At 43.0% G+C, this 17,603-nt stretch overlaps 1 protein-coding gene across 4 annotated transcripts in view; it reads left to right on the top strand.

The window, feature by feature from the left end:
* DROSHA (drosha ribonuclease III) overlaps window positions 1-17,603 on the top strand; it is a 608,989-nt gene that overhangs the window by 515,753 nt on the left and 75,633 nt on the right. For all 4 annotated transcript variants that reach the window (XM_069218569.1, XM_069218578.1, XM_069218550.1 and 1 more), the window contains exons 25-26: window positions 6,575-6,732; window positions 7,694-7,799. In XM_069218569.1, coding sequence (XP_069074670.1) covers window positions 6,575-6,732; window positions 7,694-7,799 — 264 coding nt within the window. The remainder of the gene's footprint in view (window positions 1-6,574; window positions 6,733-7,693; window positions 7,800-17,603) is intronic.

The following is a 17,603-nucleotide window of genomic DNA, read 5'->3' as shown; positions in this document are numbered from 1 at the left end:
TGTCAGCCCTCCTCAGTAGATGGTCTGGGTACCCTCTGGCTCGAAGTTTGCTTGTGAGCTGCTGAGCATGCTTCTTGTAGTCCGTTAGTTCGGTACAATTTCGCCGAAGGCGGAGATACTGACCTACTGGGAGGTTTTCCCTGAGGGAGCGTGGGTGGAAGCTCTGGAACTGCAGGAGAGTGTTTCGGTCAGTAGGTTTATAAAAAACCTCTGTTATCAAGGAGCCATTTTTTTCGGATATTACTAGGTCAAGATTGGAGACAGCTGGGTCACCCAGTGTGGCTGTAAATCTCAGAAAGGGGTTCAGGGTGTTTAACCAAGAGATGAAGGAGGTTGCTTCTTCCCTTGTACCTCTCCAGATAATCAGGATGTCATCGATGTATCTTTTCCATAACCTGATCTGGTTGAAGTACGGGTTCTCTTCAGTGAGAACCATTTCTTTCTCAAAGTGATCTACATATAGACATGCTAAGCTAGGTGCGAAAGTGCTCCCCATCGAAGTGCCTTGGATCTGTAAAAAGAAGTTCTTATCGAATTCGAAGAAATTCCTGGTGAGGGCTAAAAGGGCTAAGTCCAGGATGAACTCTGGGGGGGTGATGTAATTCCATACACCCCTGTTCAGAAGGTCACTTATCACTTCCAAGGTTGCCTCCTGTGGAATGTTGGTATATAGTGATTCTACATCCAGTGTCATGAGATGTTCTTTGTCTTTGTCAAAATCTAGGGTATCGATAAGGGAGAGCACGTCTGTTGTATCTTTTAGGTATGTGGGAATTTGTTTCACGAAGGGTTGGAGGAACCAGTCGCAAAATTGGGATAGTGGTTCCAGGATGGAGCCAATCCCAGAGACAACTGGTCTTCCCGGGGGTGGATGTTTATTTTTGTGGATTTTCGGCAAAATATAGAAGTATGGGGTTTTGTGGTTGGGTTGGATGAGGAAGGCGGCCTCATGTTTGGTGATCCAACCGTTGTTCAAACCCTTCTCGATCAGGAAAGCGATCTCTTCTCTGACCTCCCCTGTCGGGTCCCTTGATAGTCTCTTATAGTGATGGTCATTGTTTAGTAAACGTAGTATACTATCGGACGCCGTACAACTGCATCACGGGACTCTAATTCCCAGAGTCCCGTGCGCCCGTATGACGCGCCGCGCTCCTCACGACGCGTCATCATAGGGCGCTCACCGCTTTTGCAAACCGCATTACGTTGCAGGCGCCCTCTCCAAACACGTTACTTCTACAATGCTGGGCACAATCCACCCCGCGGGCCTCTCTAGCGCAACGGTCCCGCGGTTCCAATACTGATGGCCCAATTCAACGATCGGGCGGCGCATTAAAGCATTTCACACCGGCACAGCCCCCGAGGGGGTGCGGCCGGATCCAGGGCGTGGTCCCGTAACTAGGACGCCCGTCACACCTGATGATTTTTTCTTAATTAGATTCCGCCCGGAGCCCCCCGCCGATTGGCTCTTGGTCCACATATATTCTAGACCAACCATGCAGTCAGTACCAGAGCGGCCTGGCTCCGGCATGTAGGTAACCCCCCTTGGTATTCCCTTTGGAGTGGTAAGTGTGGCCCCCTTGGGGGCCATATATTTTTTTTCTATTTTTCCTTTTATTTCCCTGTTTCCCCTCCCTGTAGCAGCCCTTTGTTCCCCTCCTTACCCCTTCTTTTTCTCTTTCTTTTTCCCCCTTTTTCTCTTTCTTTCCCCCTTTTTTCTTCTCCCCCTTTTCTTTCCTCTTTTTCTTTTTCCTTTTCCTTCCCTTCCTTCTTTCTTCCTTCTTTTCTCCTTTTTACCCCTTTTTCTCTTTCCCCTTCCTTCCTTCTTCCTTTCCTCTCTTTTCCCACTTTCCTTTCCCCTGGCTTAAGCTTCGTTCTCTTCTATATTTCCCACTCGTGGTTTATTTTTCCCACTCGTGGTTTATTTTTCCCTTTAGTCTTGCGCTTTCTTTCTTCATTCTCCTCATTTTATGACCCTTCATCTGTATCCTTCCTAAACCCTTTATCTCCCCAGAGTGTGACTACAAGGGAAAACCCCCCCGGCACTAGCCAGACCAGAGGTAGATTGCCCCTTACCCTGGGGTAAGTCACACTTGCATGTGTGTGTGAGTGCCTGACACGAATTGTTCACATTGTGCTGTGTGCTTTGCAGTGGTTTGCCACGTTTTTCACCTCATATATCTTCTGAACTAATAGTGGCGGATCTATTGATGTATTTATTCTTATCTACTACAGGCCTACCCCACTGTGAACTACCCGTTCAGGTAGGCCATATAAATTTTTCACTTTTTGAGCACCCCACTTACTGCGTGTGCTCCGACCCTGACGAATGCCCCTGACCTACCAGCACTGAGTGAGGGCAGAAACATGTTGGTCATCCACTTTTTCTTTTAGACTCCAAGAGACATTACTCTCCAACGAGCCTTTCCCCTTTAGTTTTAGGTTTACCAGCATGCACCTTCATTAAAATTAGCAGAAGCTATTGGTGACATGCTTGGTAATTTTAGTATTCACCCCTTCTGGATCAATGTAACTATCCAGCCAGTTTAATTTTAGCACTCCCTCGGGTTCTTTTAACCACGAGGTTGAGTCCGCCCAAGTAGTATCATCTTACATGGGTGGGGCTAGGTGGTCATATGATGAAGCAAGACACTATTATGTGTGTGAGACCACCTAGTCCGTAAGGGAAATCCCCCATCCCCCTGTAGGCAACACAGCACCCCTTAGCTTGGATATTTTTCCAGCAATGACTTCCCGACCTGAGGATCTACAGTGACCTTACCAACACCACTGAAAAAAGACTGACCTAGTCTGACCTTCAGTTCCTACTACCCCACACCATTAGTGATGATAGAAGAAGAGCATTCACCTGCATCGGCCCAAAGGCCATGACATCAGCCGAGCCACTGTTGAGCTCCAGTGGTCCAGAGAGGTATGTGACTGCTGTCCATGGCCGACTACGGCAGATGCTGAAGCCTGAGGGTGCAAGGTCCCTGACTGAACTACGCCACTGACTCCTACCATCATTTAGCAGTTAATGAGGGGTTGAGCCCACATGAGTTGTGAAATTGTGCCAAATACAAGCAAAATAAATGTTGGCCGCTAGAATGATAATGTTTAGCAGAACACACTGCTTGGGCCTACAGACTATTTAACTGACCTACAAACTAACATGTGATCTGCATCTGTGCCTACTTTATGTGCATTCTTGGATCTTTGCCAGCATTACCCTAGAGCATGGACATTTTGTAAGAGAGAGAAAGTGGAAGCAGCACCCTAGATATTGACATTTCACTAGGCCTTACACTATATTACTACACAGCAACTGAAATGGCGTTTGACGTGTGTAGTTTGTGATACCCAGGATTAAAGTACTTTCTATTATAAAAAATGTAAGCAACTGGGCTAGACATTCACCATATTATTGTATGTGTTGGTTGACTTTTGAGTTCTCAGATAAATTCCCCCCACATTACCTCCCTGAGAAGCTGCTGAGTGGTTGTGCATGCTACCCTGACAGTCAATTGTCTAAAGTGTGTACTTGGCCCAGTTTGCACAGCCATAGTAGGGCAGACTCCAAAATACCAGTGACAAACTATCTCAGCCACTACGGGTGAGCCCCATTAGCCTCTGTTTGCCCTGTGGCCCCAAAATGGAGTCTAATAGAAGAGCCGAATGAAGACCTGGCACAGGAACGGAACACAGGAAAGGTAAAACAGTGCATCACACTTCACAGTCTCTCTCACTGCTGCAAAAGCCTAAGTCTCTTTCCATTGATTCCCTCCAACCTAGAAATAGAAAGTGCCAAAAACTTGCAGACAGAACCAAAAGCCCTTCTGATGGGAAGATCTTCCAAAGATTAAAAGCAGGATCTAAGGTAGTCATACCAACAGTGATGTTGAAAAGACAAGAATCTGAGGGAGGCCAAGGAGGAGAAGAAGAATGGTCCTACAGAGATAGAAAAACAATCTGAGGGTGAAACCAAAGAACCTTTCAACCCATAACACCACATTACGTTTCACCTATAAATATTTGATTGACCAATTTGCACCTTATTCAACAACACAGCATCATCACTACGTACTGTGCGTGCCTTCACTTTGCACAAAGGCTGTCTGAACACCAGCCAGAAAATGAGAACAAACCATTTCTGAGACTGCAGACCCACATCCTCTGTTGGCAAGATGTGCACAAACGTGGGATTCCAAAAAACTTTATCCCAATTCCAAGTTTTTCTTAACCAACGTAGGGAAAGCTCCAGAGCATACTAAAAGGACTGCTGTGCGGCCTGGGCTGGTGTCTGCAAGACAGCCAGTCTTCCCAGAGGTGACGAGAGATCAACTAAAGTCTCAAACATGCTGAGGGTCTGCCTTACTACCTAGAAAACGTTGCTTAGAGAGTAAAAAATGGCTACTGGCCCTACAGGAGAAAAAGCTGAAGAGTAGGAGAATGTCCAATGTGGGGAACACCCAGAAAGAGCAGATTAGCTAAAGGAAGTGAAGTCAGTACTGACACGACATGTGAGTGGCCCGCTGTCTCACAGTTTAGTTCCTGCAGCAAGCTGCACAAAAAAAATGTCTACCAAATCATCGCTTTCCAGCCAACAGCCATTAAGGCCAAGTGCTGCCTACCGTTGAGACTAAATCTAATCTACTAACTGAAATACTCCGACGAGGGCCATCTTCTTCTGAGCTTCTGCTGCTCTTTGATGAGGCACTCGTAGATGCCCACATGGCCACCTGGTCAAAATCATGCTCTGCCTCTAGTCAGTTTACTTGTGGCCAGACGACACAGATCGGACAGTGGTGACCCTGATTTCCTAACGAGACACCCTACACCTGCATCCCTTTTTATACATCAAAGTAAATCCCAATGTTTTTCCTTCTAATGCAGCAGACCTGGATTTCAATCATATTGACGCTTCTGGTGAGATATTTTTTTTGTCAGTCAAAATGGCCCTATGCTCCTTGATTGGTGTGGGGGGGGGGGGTGTCTACTGGACCGATGCACAAACTCATTGTAGGACATGGCCAATGATATCTTGCCAGCCATCCTAGCCAGCTGTCTTAGAGGGTGTCAGGGAATCACTTTCGCCAGCAATTCAGAATGGAGTGAAATATTACTGCAATCTTACCTTGACACCAGTGATAACATAGATAGCTCTTTTGACACCAGAGTAGTGCCTAGCACTCTTGGATGCAAGCAGTTGGATTCTTTGATGACATCCAGGTGTCCCTCGTTGGTTTGCCCTTTCATGAGTTGTAGAGTCATCGAGCAGAAGGCTGATTCAGCACTTATGCAGTTTAACTATAGTGATGCCATTGCATATTGCATGATCCTGGGCAGCGCAAGTTAGCCTCAGAGCCACATGGTGCTACCTTGCAGACCGCGTGAGTCATTGCTGTGAAAAGTCTTTAGTTCCACTCTTGTGCTTGGGTTCTCTTAAAAATGATGAGTCTGCAGTTAAAGTGTCCCTCAAAAAGAGCATTCCTGAACGTAGCATGTTCATTTTTCCTTTAGAATATAGTTTCTAAGTGAATGCACTGCATTATTTCTGTTTCTTAAACTAAAAGGTGTTGGAAGTCCGTATTTGGTTAGCAAAGTAGTTGGGGTATACGTTTGCACTAGGGATAAATCAGAGATCTTTTTCCTCCTGAAGAAAGCTTTATTGAGATTACATCTGGTGGCTTGAAAGTGAGATGCAGGGTTCGTCTCTTTGTAAGGCATACTATGTGTATCACATGAGCAAAATAATCCACTGTGTGCGTGTAAATTTTATTCCAAGGGCAGTCTGACGATTTAATGCTAACTAGTCATTTCTAGTACTTGTTTCTTTTTAGCCACTTACCTGCTAAATGAGACCTCAACACACAAGATGGTCAATGGGCAAGGAGCATTTCCATTCACAAAACAAAATGTTTGAGGGCAACTGAAAACTCTTTAAGCATTTGATGCCTTTCACAATTTCCTTCCACATCACAAGGGCGATGAGTTTTCACCAAAGTAATTTAAGGTTGTACTACTACAACCACATGATTTGGATCATTGGTGTAACACTGCTTATAGGCCTTAGATGGCATTGGGGCCATAAGGGTGGGGGGGCTGCATCACAGGGGCTTACATTACAACCCTGTCTTGGATGCCCATGTCATCATGCGGGTGAGGTGGGCCAAGACATCCTTCATAAGCTCTTATGTTCCTTAGAATACCTCAGAGGACTCATGTAAGGTGCTCCTTACGGATCGCTTTTCTAAGATTTGCGCAGCCAGTTCTCCTGCGTTGGGGTCAGTCATAAAATGAATGTGCATCTCAGTGAGGCCTTCACTGTATTAGTTATGAGACCAAGCTTTGTGTTTCTCTCTATACTTCATGCATTTAAATTGGTCAGAGGGTCTGCAGCCATTTTGTGGTCTCTTTGAGCAACGTCAGTAGACTTCAAAAGGAAGCAATGATTGAATTATACTAAGGATATATTGAAAATATGCACATCCACGAAACAGTCCGAACACTGAGAGCTCGTGTAATATGATGACATTTCTTCATCAAGGTTGGCAGCATTTATTTGCTTTTTGTTTAGGTACAGGAACCAAATTCTGACAGGCAGCTTATTGAGACTTCCCCTGTGCTCCAAAAACTGACAGAGTTTGAAGAGGCAATTGGAGTCAACTTCAACCACATTCGACTTCTTGCCCGAGCATTTACCCTGAGGACTGTTGGATTCAACCACCTGACTTTGTGAGTATAACTTAACTCCTAGCAGTTCCTTTCAGTGTTTCTTCAGAAGGACAAGGGCTTGCTAAGTAACATGATAAATTCCTGAGTGACTGAAATGGGTCTGCAGCTTTGTTACTCAAATGCTTTTTTTTGGTCTGGATTGATAGCGTTATTGATATTAGTTCTTTAACATATACGTAGAATAGGCTTTGGTTCCATCCAGAGAACCATTACTCTGTGATCTCAAAATGTACACACAATCACCACGCTGCTTGTCTCGTTCAGATCATGATCTCACATACGGATTCTAAAAAGAGTGCAGTCTTTTCTTGCTACTTTTTTTTCTAGCATTGATACACTAAGAGGGCAGGTTTTATTACGGTAAACAGCATTTGTACATGCAACGCATATATAAAAATAAAAAATAAACTACGAATGGCTGGGTTTCCATGCGTTACACATTATAGAACTATTGGCTTTGCCAGTGTCTGTTTTACCCTCATGGTAGTCTTAAGTACATCTAAGTTGATACCCATCGCTTGGTAACTGTCCAGTGAACATTAGAATTGTTTCTCTCCTTGTGGAAGAGGATCTAACCTCTCTGGGGATCCCAGGATGTGCCGTTATGTGAAGCTTTCCCTAAGAACTGGGCACAGTAAAGTCTAAGTTGCTAGTTTTCCATTGGAGCCCTATGCTCCGTGTATGCATTACTGATGGCTAACAGCCATATTATTCGCACACAGCAAAGCATAAGCATTGTTTGATGTGGCTATTCTTATTCAGGTGCATTTTGTTGGACAAGCAACGTTGACGGACTTAGAATTAATTTCTGTTTTCCCTGCTTCATATTTGCAAATCCTCTTGAAAGTCTTTCAAAAATGTGCCGCGATGCACTTTTGAAAATGACCCTCCATTTTAATTTGCTTTTTCCTAAGTGCTTATTGATCTCTCTTGCATCAATGTTTCTTTTTTTTTTCTCCAGAGGTCACAACCAGAGGATGGAATTCCTCGGTGACTCCATAATGCAATTGGTGGCCACCGAGTACTTATTCTTACATTTTCCTGATCATCACGAGGGGCACTTAACGGTGAGTGTCGCATAAATCAGCTCTCCGACAGGGTGGCTGTAAGGCGGAAACAAAACATATCAGGCCATTTAGTGAATTATTCGACATTTGATGAATAACTGGGCCCTTCGCTGCCTCTGCTCTTTGCCGGAGACCTGCTGATTTAAATACATGCGAGGTTTGCATGGCGCGGGGAAAGCTTGATTTATGCGGCCAACGTAGAACACACTTTGCTATGTGATTCCTCAGTTAAGCGGATCAATAGTGTAATTACAGCGATGAGCCAGGTGTGCTTAGATACAGGCCCAGCGAAGCAAGAAGTAGATAGAGATGTTCAGCATCTGAGAGCGAATGATGGTAGCGCGCTTAGGGCCGTTGCACCACCGAAGCCCGGAAAGCCTCATGCTGTTGACACAATTTATTTAAATGCTGACAATATTGTCAGGATGGTGTTCATGTGAGGTTCCCGGCATGTGTAATGATTTTGTTTAAAGCCCTACGCCTGAGCATAGTTATCCTGTCCTCATAAAGTTCACTTCTTTTTACAAGCCAGGTCCCTCTCGGTATAGTTTTCCCCTGGAGATCTGTCAGAAAGGTGTAAATAACATCTCCATGGTTAAATTGGGCCCTCAACCATACGTGGTCATTGATTGTCGTAAGCCTCTCTGTGGTTTAATTTGCGTACCATTTTTTTCCCCACCATGTCCTGCGTTTGTGTCTGCAGGATGTAGATGTCTGTGTCACGATCCTTTGAGACATATCTAACTTATTACATCCGCTATCTAATTGAATGGCTGTATTATGCCACAGCAACACAGTTTTAGAAATCAATAACCTCTAGATTTTATGCCGTTGAGAGGGACGATTGGCTGGCTGATCTGAAGTTTGCTCATTGTGGGCGCGTAAAACATGGATGCATCACTTGTTCATTTAAATATGCGTTTAAAAGGGACTGCATGGCCTTCTGATGCACGTAAACAGTTTTATATATAGTATAATAACAATTATTGCTACTGAAACACTTCTCTTACGTCTTTGAATTATTTCACTTTCATTTGCTTTTACTGTTGCTTTATATGAATGAAACAATTGATTTTCTTGTGCCTTTGTGTTTTTTATTTGTTTGGTACAATATATTTACTCCTTTAAAAACTTAAATATTCTAACTTAAATAGTGAGAAAATGTCAAACATGCACCAAATAGTATATTGAGAATGCTGAATTATGCGCATTCGATGCTACTGTTTCTAGCCAAACAAAAAGTGCCATCATTACCTGAGATAGACAGAGCCCCCTTTGTAGATGGTTTGTCTGTGAAACATTCACCCTTCCAGACGGTAACCCTGAAAACAGTATTTTTACTCCAGTTCATGGCATCATGGACCTTTTTTTTGGTCGCAGTGCGTCGCTCGGGCATTGCTGATAGGTGTGATGACATCCTATTTTATAAATGGTGTCATGCTGCTCAGTTCCCAGGTACATTAAGCCATAGAAATGTGAAAGGTTAGGAATTTGAGACAGAAGAGGGTGGGCGATAAAGAAACTGCCGAGAGAGCAGTATGCGTGCAACTAGTGGTTTTGTGAACCCCACCGGTTTAGCAGCTCAGATGGGGGTAGCGTTTACACCCGATGGCGGGAAATCTGAGTCCAACTAAAAGTTGACGACTTATATACTGGCACCTCCTGTCTGCTCATTAAACGGCTCTAAGAGAAAAGCAGGACAGGGCTGAGAGGCGGTGATCTAAGGCTGCTGAGAGAGCCAAGTTCAGCAAAGAAGACGGACCGAAAAAGTGAAAGCTTAAAAAAAAAAAAGCACAGGGGTCAGCATATAGAGAGTAATGGACAACGTCTGAAACGAAAGAATGCTCGTAAACGCTGGAAAGGAAGGAGAGAAGAAAAAAAAGGTCAAAGAAAGGGAATATAGAAGGAAGAAAAGATAAACAAAAGTCAAAAGGAGCGTAGGGCTGAAATAAAAAAGGAAGAAAGGGCTTAAGTCTTAATGTTTAGAAGGGTGGGAGAGTGAATGGATCATTTGGCGAACAGTGAACGTAATGGTGTGGGTGCATGGGCGGAAAGGGTGAAAGGAGGAATGAATGGAAGAGTGAATGGATCTGAGAGTGAAAAGATGGATGGATTTGTGAGCAAAATGTACTTTGGGAGGATGGCAAGCTGTAAAGGTGAAATGGTGGATGGATGAATGTGTGAACGGATGGATGGAATGTCAATGAATAGTTGGAATAATGGAAGGATGGATTTGAAGGTGTGATGTAGTGAATGGAATGGTTGGAAGACGCATGGTTAGGTGGGTGGATAGTAAGGGTGACGGGAACTGTCCTGTGAGGCGTCAGGCTTAATTGTTTTTCTCCTTTGGTTTCAGAAGTTTGGTTCAAAGTGGGGGGGGGAGGGTGCCGGGGGGGAGGGAGTTTCTGTTACTCTCTTGCATCTAACATCTAATCCAACACTGCTGATGCTGTGTAGCTTTTTTCTTTTACTGTTCTATATGCCGTGTGTTTGAAATTGTTCCCTCACAGTATTTAATCACTTGTATGAAGTCTATGGATAGATTACCTATTGCACTGCCTTTAGTAATGATGCATCAGAGGGCTTCAAAAGAGCATCCATTTCTGTCATGGTAATCTAGGCAATACAAGCAAAGCCGACTATTGAGGGCCCTGGCTAATCATTTCCTGCAAAGTACACCTCACATATTACTTCCAATTAGAAACGTTGTTATTCCATCCCACACTCATGTCCAATATACATGGCTACCCTGAGGTGAAGCTTTATGAGCTCCCCTTCAGCAGAGGTTTAACCTCCATTTATAACTTGTTTTGTCACTGCCGTACCCTTGGAAGTGGATAGGCCACAAAGAGTTGCCTGCCCCTTTGCAGTTTAGCCTTTCCTGCACCAGAACTGCTGAGTTCTTTGTGTGCCTGGACTTTTCCATCTTTATGTCCAAAGCGTTAGTTGTGCCAAGAGTGCAGGTGCTTTAATGAACTGTTTCAGTTGAAAGCCTTTTACATCCTTCGGCAGAAATGTGATTTCACTGTTGGTCATACTTCATCTGTTTTAAGATAGCGCAGTATATATTTGTGTAGAACCAGTAGTCAGAGGTACGCTCTCCAGCATATCAACCCAGTCTTTCATCCTCATGAGGTAGATAATATGACCTCTGTTAATTCGGGTAACTGCAGTGCCTGGGCATTTTTTCACACGTGATATTTTCTGTTTAATATAGAGCAAAAGGCAATTCAGCTCGTAAAGCCCCCGATTTGTTGATTCATTTAGCCAACGTTTTTGATGTCACAAAATCATTTTTAAATTCTGGTATGTGGAGTCACACCTACAGAGGTGCTCAGTTGGTGGAGCCTTTATCGTCAGCAACATCTACCTTTAAAGGCATCTAAGAAAGATTAACTTTTTTTTGACTAGTCTTTTCAAAATCTGAGACCACGAGGACCTTAGAGAATGAAGATTCAAGTCTCCTCAGTAGATGCCATCATCATATTACCTCTTACAGTAGATATTTTTGCATCCTCTCCATAGCTAGTAAAAGGTAAAACAGAGAGAATCCCATAATGTAGAAAGTAGATAAAATAGTCTCAACCATCTCCTGGTGAAAGGGCTTTCTGAAGTCATACTCGCATCTATAGGCTATCGGACCTTGGTGCTGTCCTCTTTTTGAAATTAGCAGGAAGGCAACACGGAAGGTCTTTTCGATCAACCTTACCTAAAAACAGCACATTATACTCTCATCTGCTAATTAGACTTAATATTGTTCAACATTTCATGAAACTGTTAAGCATCTGTATTTTTAGAGCTTATAGAAGAGCACTGGCTTGTAAAAAAAATCCACTTTGAACACCACATTGCAGAATTTGGAAAAGACTCCATGATGCAAGTTTTGATTTGGTGACATTTTATGCCGTCGTGAGAGCTTGTGCAGGTGTATCACTGCAACTAGAAAGCTCTGTGTACTGATCTGGCCCGCTGGGTTCTGGGTAAATTAAAAGAGGGAATTTCCTGCTACACTGTTCTTGACATTGAGCTCCTTGTGCTATATTCTCAGCACCACTTTTCTACGTGTTTGATGGTGGCTCTCCCTCAAACGCCCTGCACCCATGGGATCCTGTTATCGGTGAATGACTGTCTTCCAGCCCTTTTTCAAACCTTTCTTTTTGTGGTGTTTTACTGCTTTGATCACCCACTTCTGTTGTTCCTCTCCATCCGCTCTTCTGCTTCTTTGTGATCTGGGGTTTGCTCAGTGGGTTTTGTCCTCTTACTGCCTGTTAGGGTTTTCCACTTTCTTTGCCACACTTACTTGTCGCTTTCTGCATCTTCTGCTGCCATATTGCTGCCACCTCCCACTACTAAGTGTTAGCAAATCCAGAGTTAATTTTCTTCTTTTTGGACCACAGGATCGGAGTCAGAATGCAAGGACCTTACTACTACGAGTGTTCAGCGTGCAAAACAAGTCACAATGCCACAGTGCCACTGCATCTATGTCGACATTGTGTTATTTGGGGTTCTGCTCTGAAATATGCTTTTCCTGTATTTGTGTGGTAACGATAATGCTATCACCCTGAGCTCCAGCAGAATTAAATAGTCTGTTTCTCACTACAAACATCTAAGACCAAGATTCACCTAGACAAGTACAGATACATCTGTCTGAAAAAGCAAACTCATGCCCTTCAAAAAATTTGTCACCTGTGTCTATCACTCTGATTCTGGCACACTTTCATGGTTACTAAAGTAAATGGGACAATGTGCTGAGGTATTGTGACTATTGCGTTGGTAAGAGCCACCCACTGCAGGGATTATCACGTCCTTAGTGAAAAACAATCCAGTCCCAGGAATGACAAAGTCTGCTATCTCCTGTCTGAAAAGAGAAGAGGCAATGTGGGCATGTCCAGCCTATATTTATTTTGATAATTTATTTATAAGTTGATACGTATAGGGTAACCATCAATTACCCTTAGAGGTCAAAACGGATCTTTGGACTCCGATAGGAGTGAGATGGTTAACAACAATGATATCAAATCAATAAACATCACTTTTCAATATTGAAGTCAGTAATTTATACGCACCATGACCCATGTGGCTGTGAATCACCTAACCAGGTTAGTAAAGTTCAAAACATTTATTGCCCTTTAGATTAGCAATGCTAAGATCATGTAGACCAAATGCAAGACCAAATGATAAAAAAATACATGAATAACACAGGCTGACCAAACCTTTGAAAGAATCCTAACCTAGACAGAATATTTATCACTAAGCATTCAAGAACCACCATGCAGAATAACAACAATAGCAAATAATTGTTTCCAATCAATTTCTATAAAACACTAAAATTTAGAATGTGGCGTTCTTGACTATTACTCTAATGTGATAAACATGTTTGGGCTTCATGCAAAAATACAAAAACAAAACAAAAATTAATTTGGAAAACATCTGATTATGGCGCTAACCAAAAATAGTGGTTGGGTTTCTAAAAGAGTGAACATAAAAATCTACAAGAAAAATAAATACTGCAAGAAAAAAATCACGTTTTGGTTATACCCCTCCTAAAAGTGATATTGCTATTGCTATACCATGATTGCATAATTAATCAAAATCGTTGCAGTCAGTAATTTTCATAAATGGTAAAATTGTTAGGCTGAAAACAACCAACGGTATTTCTAACTCACACAGAATAAAAACAATGGACCCTAGCCAACGTGTAGGAAGTCCTCTTAAAAGGATGGCTGTTTCATCAGGGGTGATGATTACTTAAAAAGTGCCTCTCGCATTCCGTGCTGTCCGTAATGTTCTGCATCTAGGCTGAGGGTACAATGAAGGAGGTTGTTTAATCTTGAGCTGAATATCTCCCTCCGTTTCCAGAGTTTAACACATGCTTTAAAAGGAGTTCTGCTTTTACTATGAATTTTGCTACACATGCCATGAGGTGAGATGTCAGTCCTTTGAGACAAAATAAGATGGCTTGTCTGCATAGTCAAATGTTATTTGCCTTAAACATGTTTTTGAGGAACAAATTGCCCCAGGGTGACAGTGCAGGGCATATGCATAGAAGGTGTAGAAAGTCTTCCTGATGAAATGCACATAGCCTGCATTTCCCGTTTTGTGAGGGATTGCGCCATTTTGGGACCATGTCCAGTGAGGGGAGAAGACCCAACCTGGCATGCAGCACCTTTATTTTTAGGATTTTTATTTTTTATTTTTTTAGACTTTCTCCCAGGTATGCCTGTGCTGTCGGTGTCTTGTACATGTTTATAGTCATCCATGAGTGGGACCGTGATCTGAACTTGTCTTGTCCTTGCTCCATGATAGCTGTTTAATCTGCTTATTTATTAGCTTTTTAAATGTTTTATGTAGTAAGGACTTTTGCCACAGCTCTTCTGCCTGAAGTTGCTTGATTGCCAAGGGAATTTTGTTGGACCATGAATTTGAGTCCCCAGGCGAGTTCAGGCCCAATTCCTCCCTTGTCTTAGTAGAGAGGTATATTTGAGGATAGCTCCTTTCTGTACCAGGGCTTGGTCTTGTAGCCCGAATTCCAGTCTGATTTGTACTGGTGAGGAGCTATGTGGTAGGTTGAAGAGATGTCAGAAAACTTTACTCTGAGCGATTTTCACGAAATCATTTAACTTGCTGGGATAACTTTCTAAGCCGTATGTCAGGGAGGACAGGAACTTTGCTTTGATAACTGTGAGGAGCGGCTTCCATGTTGAACTTTGCAGATTCGTCAGTTGTTTTGTAAGTGCTGCAAGTTGTGATGCCACTCTGGCTTTCAGGGTGTTTAAATGCAGGCGGTGAGACCACTTTTCCTGCAACCAGACTCACAAATATTTATAGCTATTGCTTCTGTCCACAAGCTGGTTTCCACAGAGTCACTGCTTTATCTTTGTTATGCACTTGCCGAAGATAACTACCTTGGTTTTCCCCAAGTTAACAGCAACTTGTTGGATTTGCAATACTAATCCAGGGTGTTTAGCAGTTTTTGCAGCCCTTTGCCTGATAGGTTCAAGAGGACAATGTCATCTGCATAAAGAAGTGTGGTTAGGAGTTGGAAGCCTAATTTGGGGGGGGATGGGAACTGGCAGAGTTCAGCTGTGCACACAGGTCTGCAAGATACAGATTGAATACATCGGGGCTAGGACGCAGCCTTGCTTTACTCCTCTTCCTATTGGAATTTTTGCAGAGACTCTTCCATTGCAGCCAACTTTTACCCTGGCCCAGTTGTCAGAATATAAGAGCTGAATTCCTTTTATCAAGTTTGGTGGAATATTGAGATCCTCAAATCTTTTCCACAATCTGTGGCGTTCTACAGGGTCGAAAGTTTTAGAAAGGTCCACAAAGCAGATGTACAAGGCCATTTTCTTTTTTGTATATTTTGCCACCAGCAATGCTAGTGCTACCAAGTTGTCAGTGGTGCTTGATGAGGGACAGAAACCTGTTTGGTTCAGTGGGATTAGGTTCTGTTTTGTAGCCCAGTCTTTTATCTCAGCTAGTAGGCACTTTAGAAAATATTTGCATTAGTGTTGAGGAAGGCGATCAAGCGATAGCTGTCGGGGTTCCCACATGGTCCTTTCTTGTAAATTTGATGGAGAATTGCCCCTCTCCAGGAGTCAGTGATTTTATTTTCTGTAACGCAAGAGGTGAACAGATTACTAAATTAGTTGGACCAAAATTCCAGATCGTGTTTTAAGACCGCAGTCGGGAGCCCATTTGTGCCGGGAGCACCATTGGTTCTGCAGTTCCTAAGGTGCCCTTCGAAATGTTGTACTTTCAGGGTTAAGTGATTTGGCTCCTGGTTTAAGCACATGTTGCGTTCCACCGCTTCCTGACAATCATATAGTTCAGAGATGTACTCGATCCACTTTGCTTCAGTCACAGTGTTGCGAGAGGTCCCTAGCGCCCCATGTTCCAGTTAATTGATGATGGACCAAAGGGGGCGGCTGTTCTTTTGTTTGCATGCCTCCACAACTTTGATCCGTTCCTGGTCTCAGTACGCCTGCTTTACTTCCCAGACTGCCTTCTTGTATTTCTTTCTTAAAACTTGGAAGGAACTGTGTTGTCTGGTGTCCATGTGTTATTTCTTTAGAGCTATGGCAGCTTTGTTGAGTTGTTGCCTTTGTTGCTTTAGAGATTGTGTGAACCATTGGTTATTGTTCTGTGGAGGTCCAAGTTTGTGCAATTGTAAGGGAGCTAGCTGGTCCCTTAGTGAGGTTAGCATTGCTTCCCATCTGATGATTATATCCGACTGGGTCCCTGGATTGGACGATGAGCTCGATTTCCAAGCCTCATATTTTTCCATGCACAGGTTTGACCATCTTATTTGGCGACATGGCTACCTGGTCCTGTGCCCCTAGGTTGTGCGTTTGTGCCATGTAATGATTGTTGTTCGTGATTTCCATGACTTGCGGGTGATGATGACTTTCACATCTTACTTCTGTGCTAAAAACTTGAATGTATTTGAAGAATGTTATGGATGTAAATGTGTAATCCAGGGTGCTAGCTGATTTCTTTGATATGTGCGTTGGTATAATTGGGCTGCCTGTAGGGAAACGACCGTTCATGGCCCTCAGTCCTAAAGCCTCCAAGGCTCTCACCAGTGGGTGATCGCATTTGTCCATGTTGCAGTAGCGTGATACTTGCTTTGGAATGCCCAGGCGTTGATCTAAGGCTGCTTCTCTGGTACTCCTATACCTATGATTGGCCATGTTTAGGTTGAAATCGCCTGTGATTAGCCAGGATGCACTCCCATTCGAGGCATTTAGAGATTGCAGTTCGTTTTCCGTAGTGTCTAATAACTGCAGTTTGTGGGTTGCATTGGGGTTGATATAGATGTTTAATATTATGACCAAGGTTGATTCCTGGTCTGAAGCCAGTTTTCACTGATGACGGCTAACATGTGGGCAGGAAGCTGGTCGATTTCCCTTGCCTTTAATGATTTTCTTGTGCTTATATAGATGGAAAAGGCCTCCCTTGGGTGTCCCTTGCATTTTGCTTTTGTTGCTGGGCTAAAGAATTCTTGAAATCCCGCTAACGGATTTTCCTCACACGCCAAGTTTCTTGTAGGCAGATGATATCAAGGTTTCTCAAAAAGGAATCCAGGTTTGGGTCATGAGTGATTTTGTTTGACCCTGCTATTTTCCAAGATATTATTTTTGTGTTGCCCAGAGCATGTTTGGGCCATGATCCAGAGTTCTTCTGGTCATCTTCATTGGACAGTGACATAATAGGGAACAGTTCAGTAAATGTTTGGCCTTAATGCATCTGAACTGTCAATAGCAGAAAGCTAAAACACTGCATATTATTACACTGGCTAAATAAAAGAAATATGTTAACAGCTGAGAGCTGCAAGGCACACAGGAACAGAAGAGACTTTCAACTTGCATCACCAAATTCTGTTATAATATAATCTGAGAAAGTAACTAGCCAAAACTCTATTGGTCAGTCTATGGGGTGTTTTAGGTCAGAGCCAATTAGCTTTTCTCCACATTCTCAACTGTATGCTTTCTTCGTTCACAATTGGTTAATCTTCCTTCTTAATGGAGTCACCAGTTTCTGCAGTAGAATACATTTGCTGCAAAAAGCACATCTACAAACTGAAAGTCATTGTTCTCTGCAGCAAATACTATCTTGCAGGAAGGCAAACAAATGTTACAACATAAGAACATAACTTTGCACAGTGAGCAAGCTACACAGATGGTTAGAAAAACATTTCACAACGTTAACATTGCTGCTGCATTTTTCTACCATGAGGCCTTTTTAAAACAAATGCTAAAATATTAAGCATTAAATATTAATAACATTTAAACTATTAAT

Source organism: Pleurodeles waltl, chromosome 2_1 (genome assembly GCF_031143425.1).
Source record: "Pleurodeles waltl isolate 20211129_DDA chromosome 2_1, aPleWal1.hap1.20221129, whole genome shotgun sequence".
Classification (NCBI taxonomy): Eukaryota; Metazoa; Chordata; class Amphibia; order Caudata; family Salamandridae; genus Pleurodeles; species Pleurodeles waltl.
Note: the sequence above shows the minus strand (reverse complement) of the source record. Positions and strands in the feature narration are given on the sequence as shown.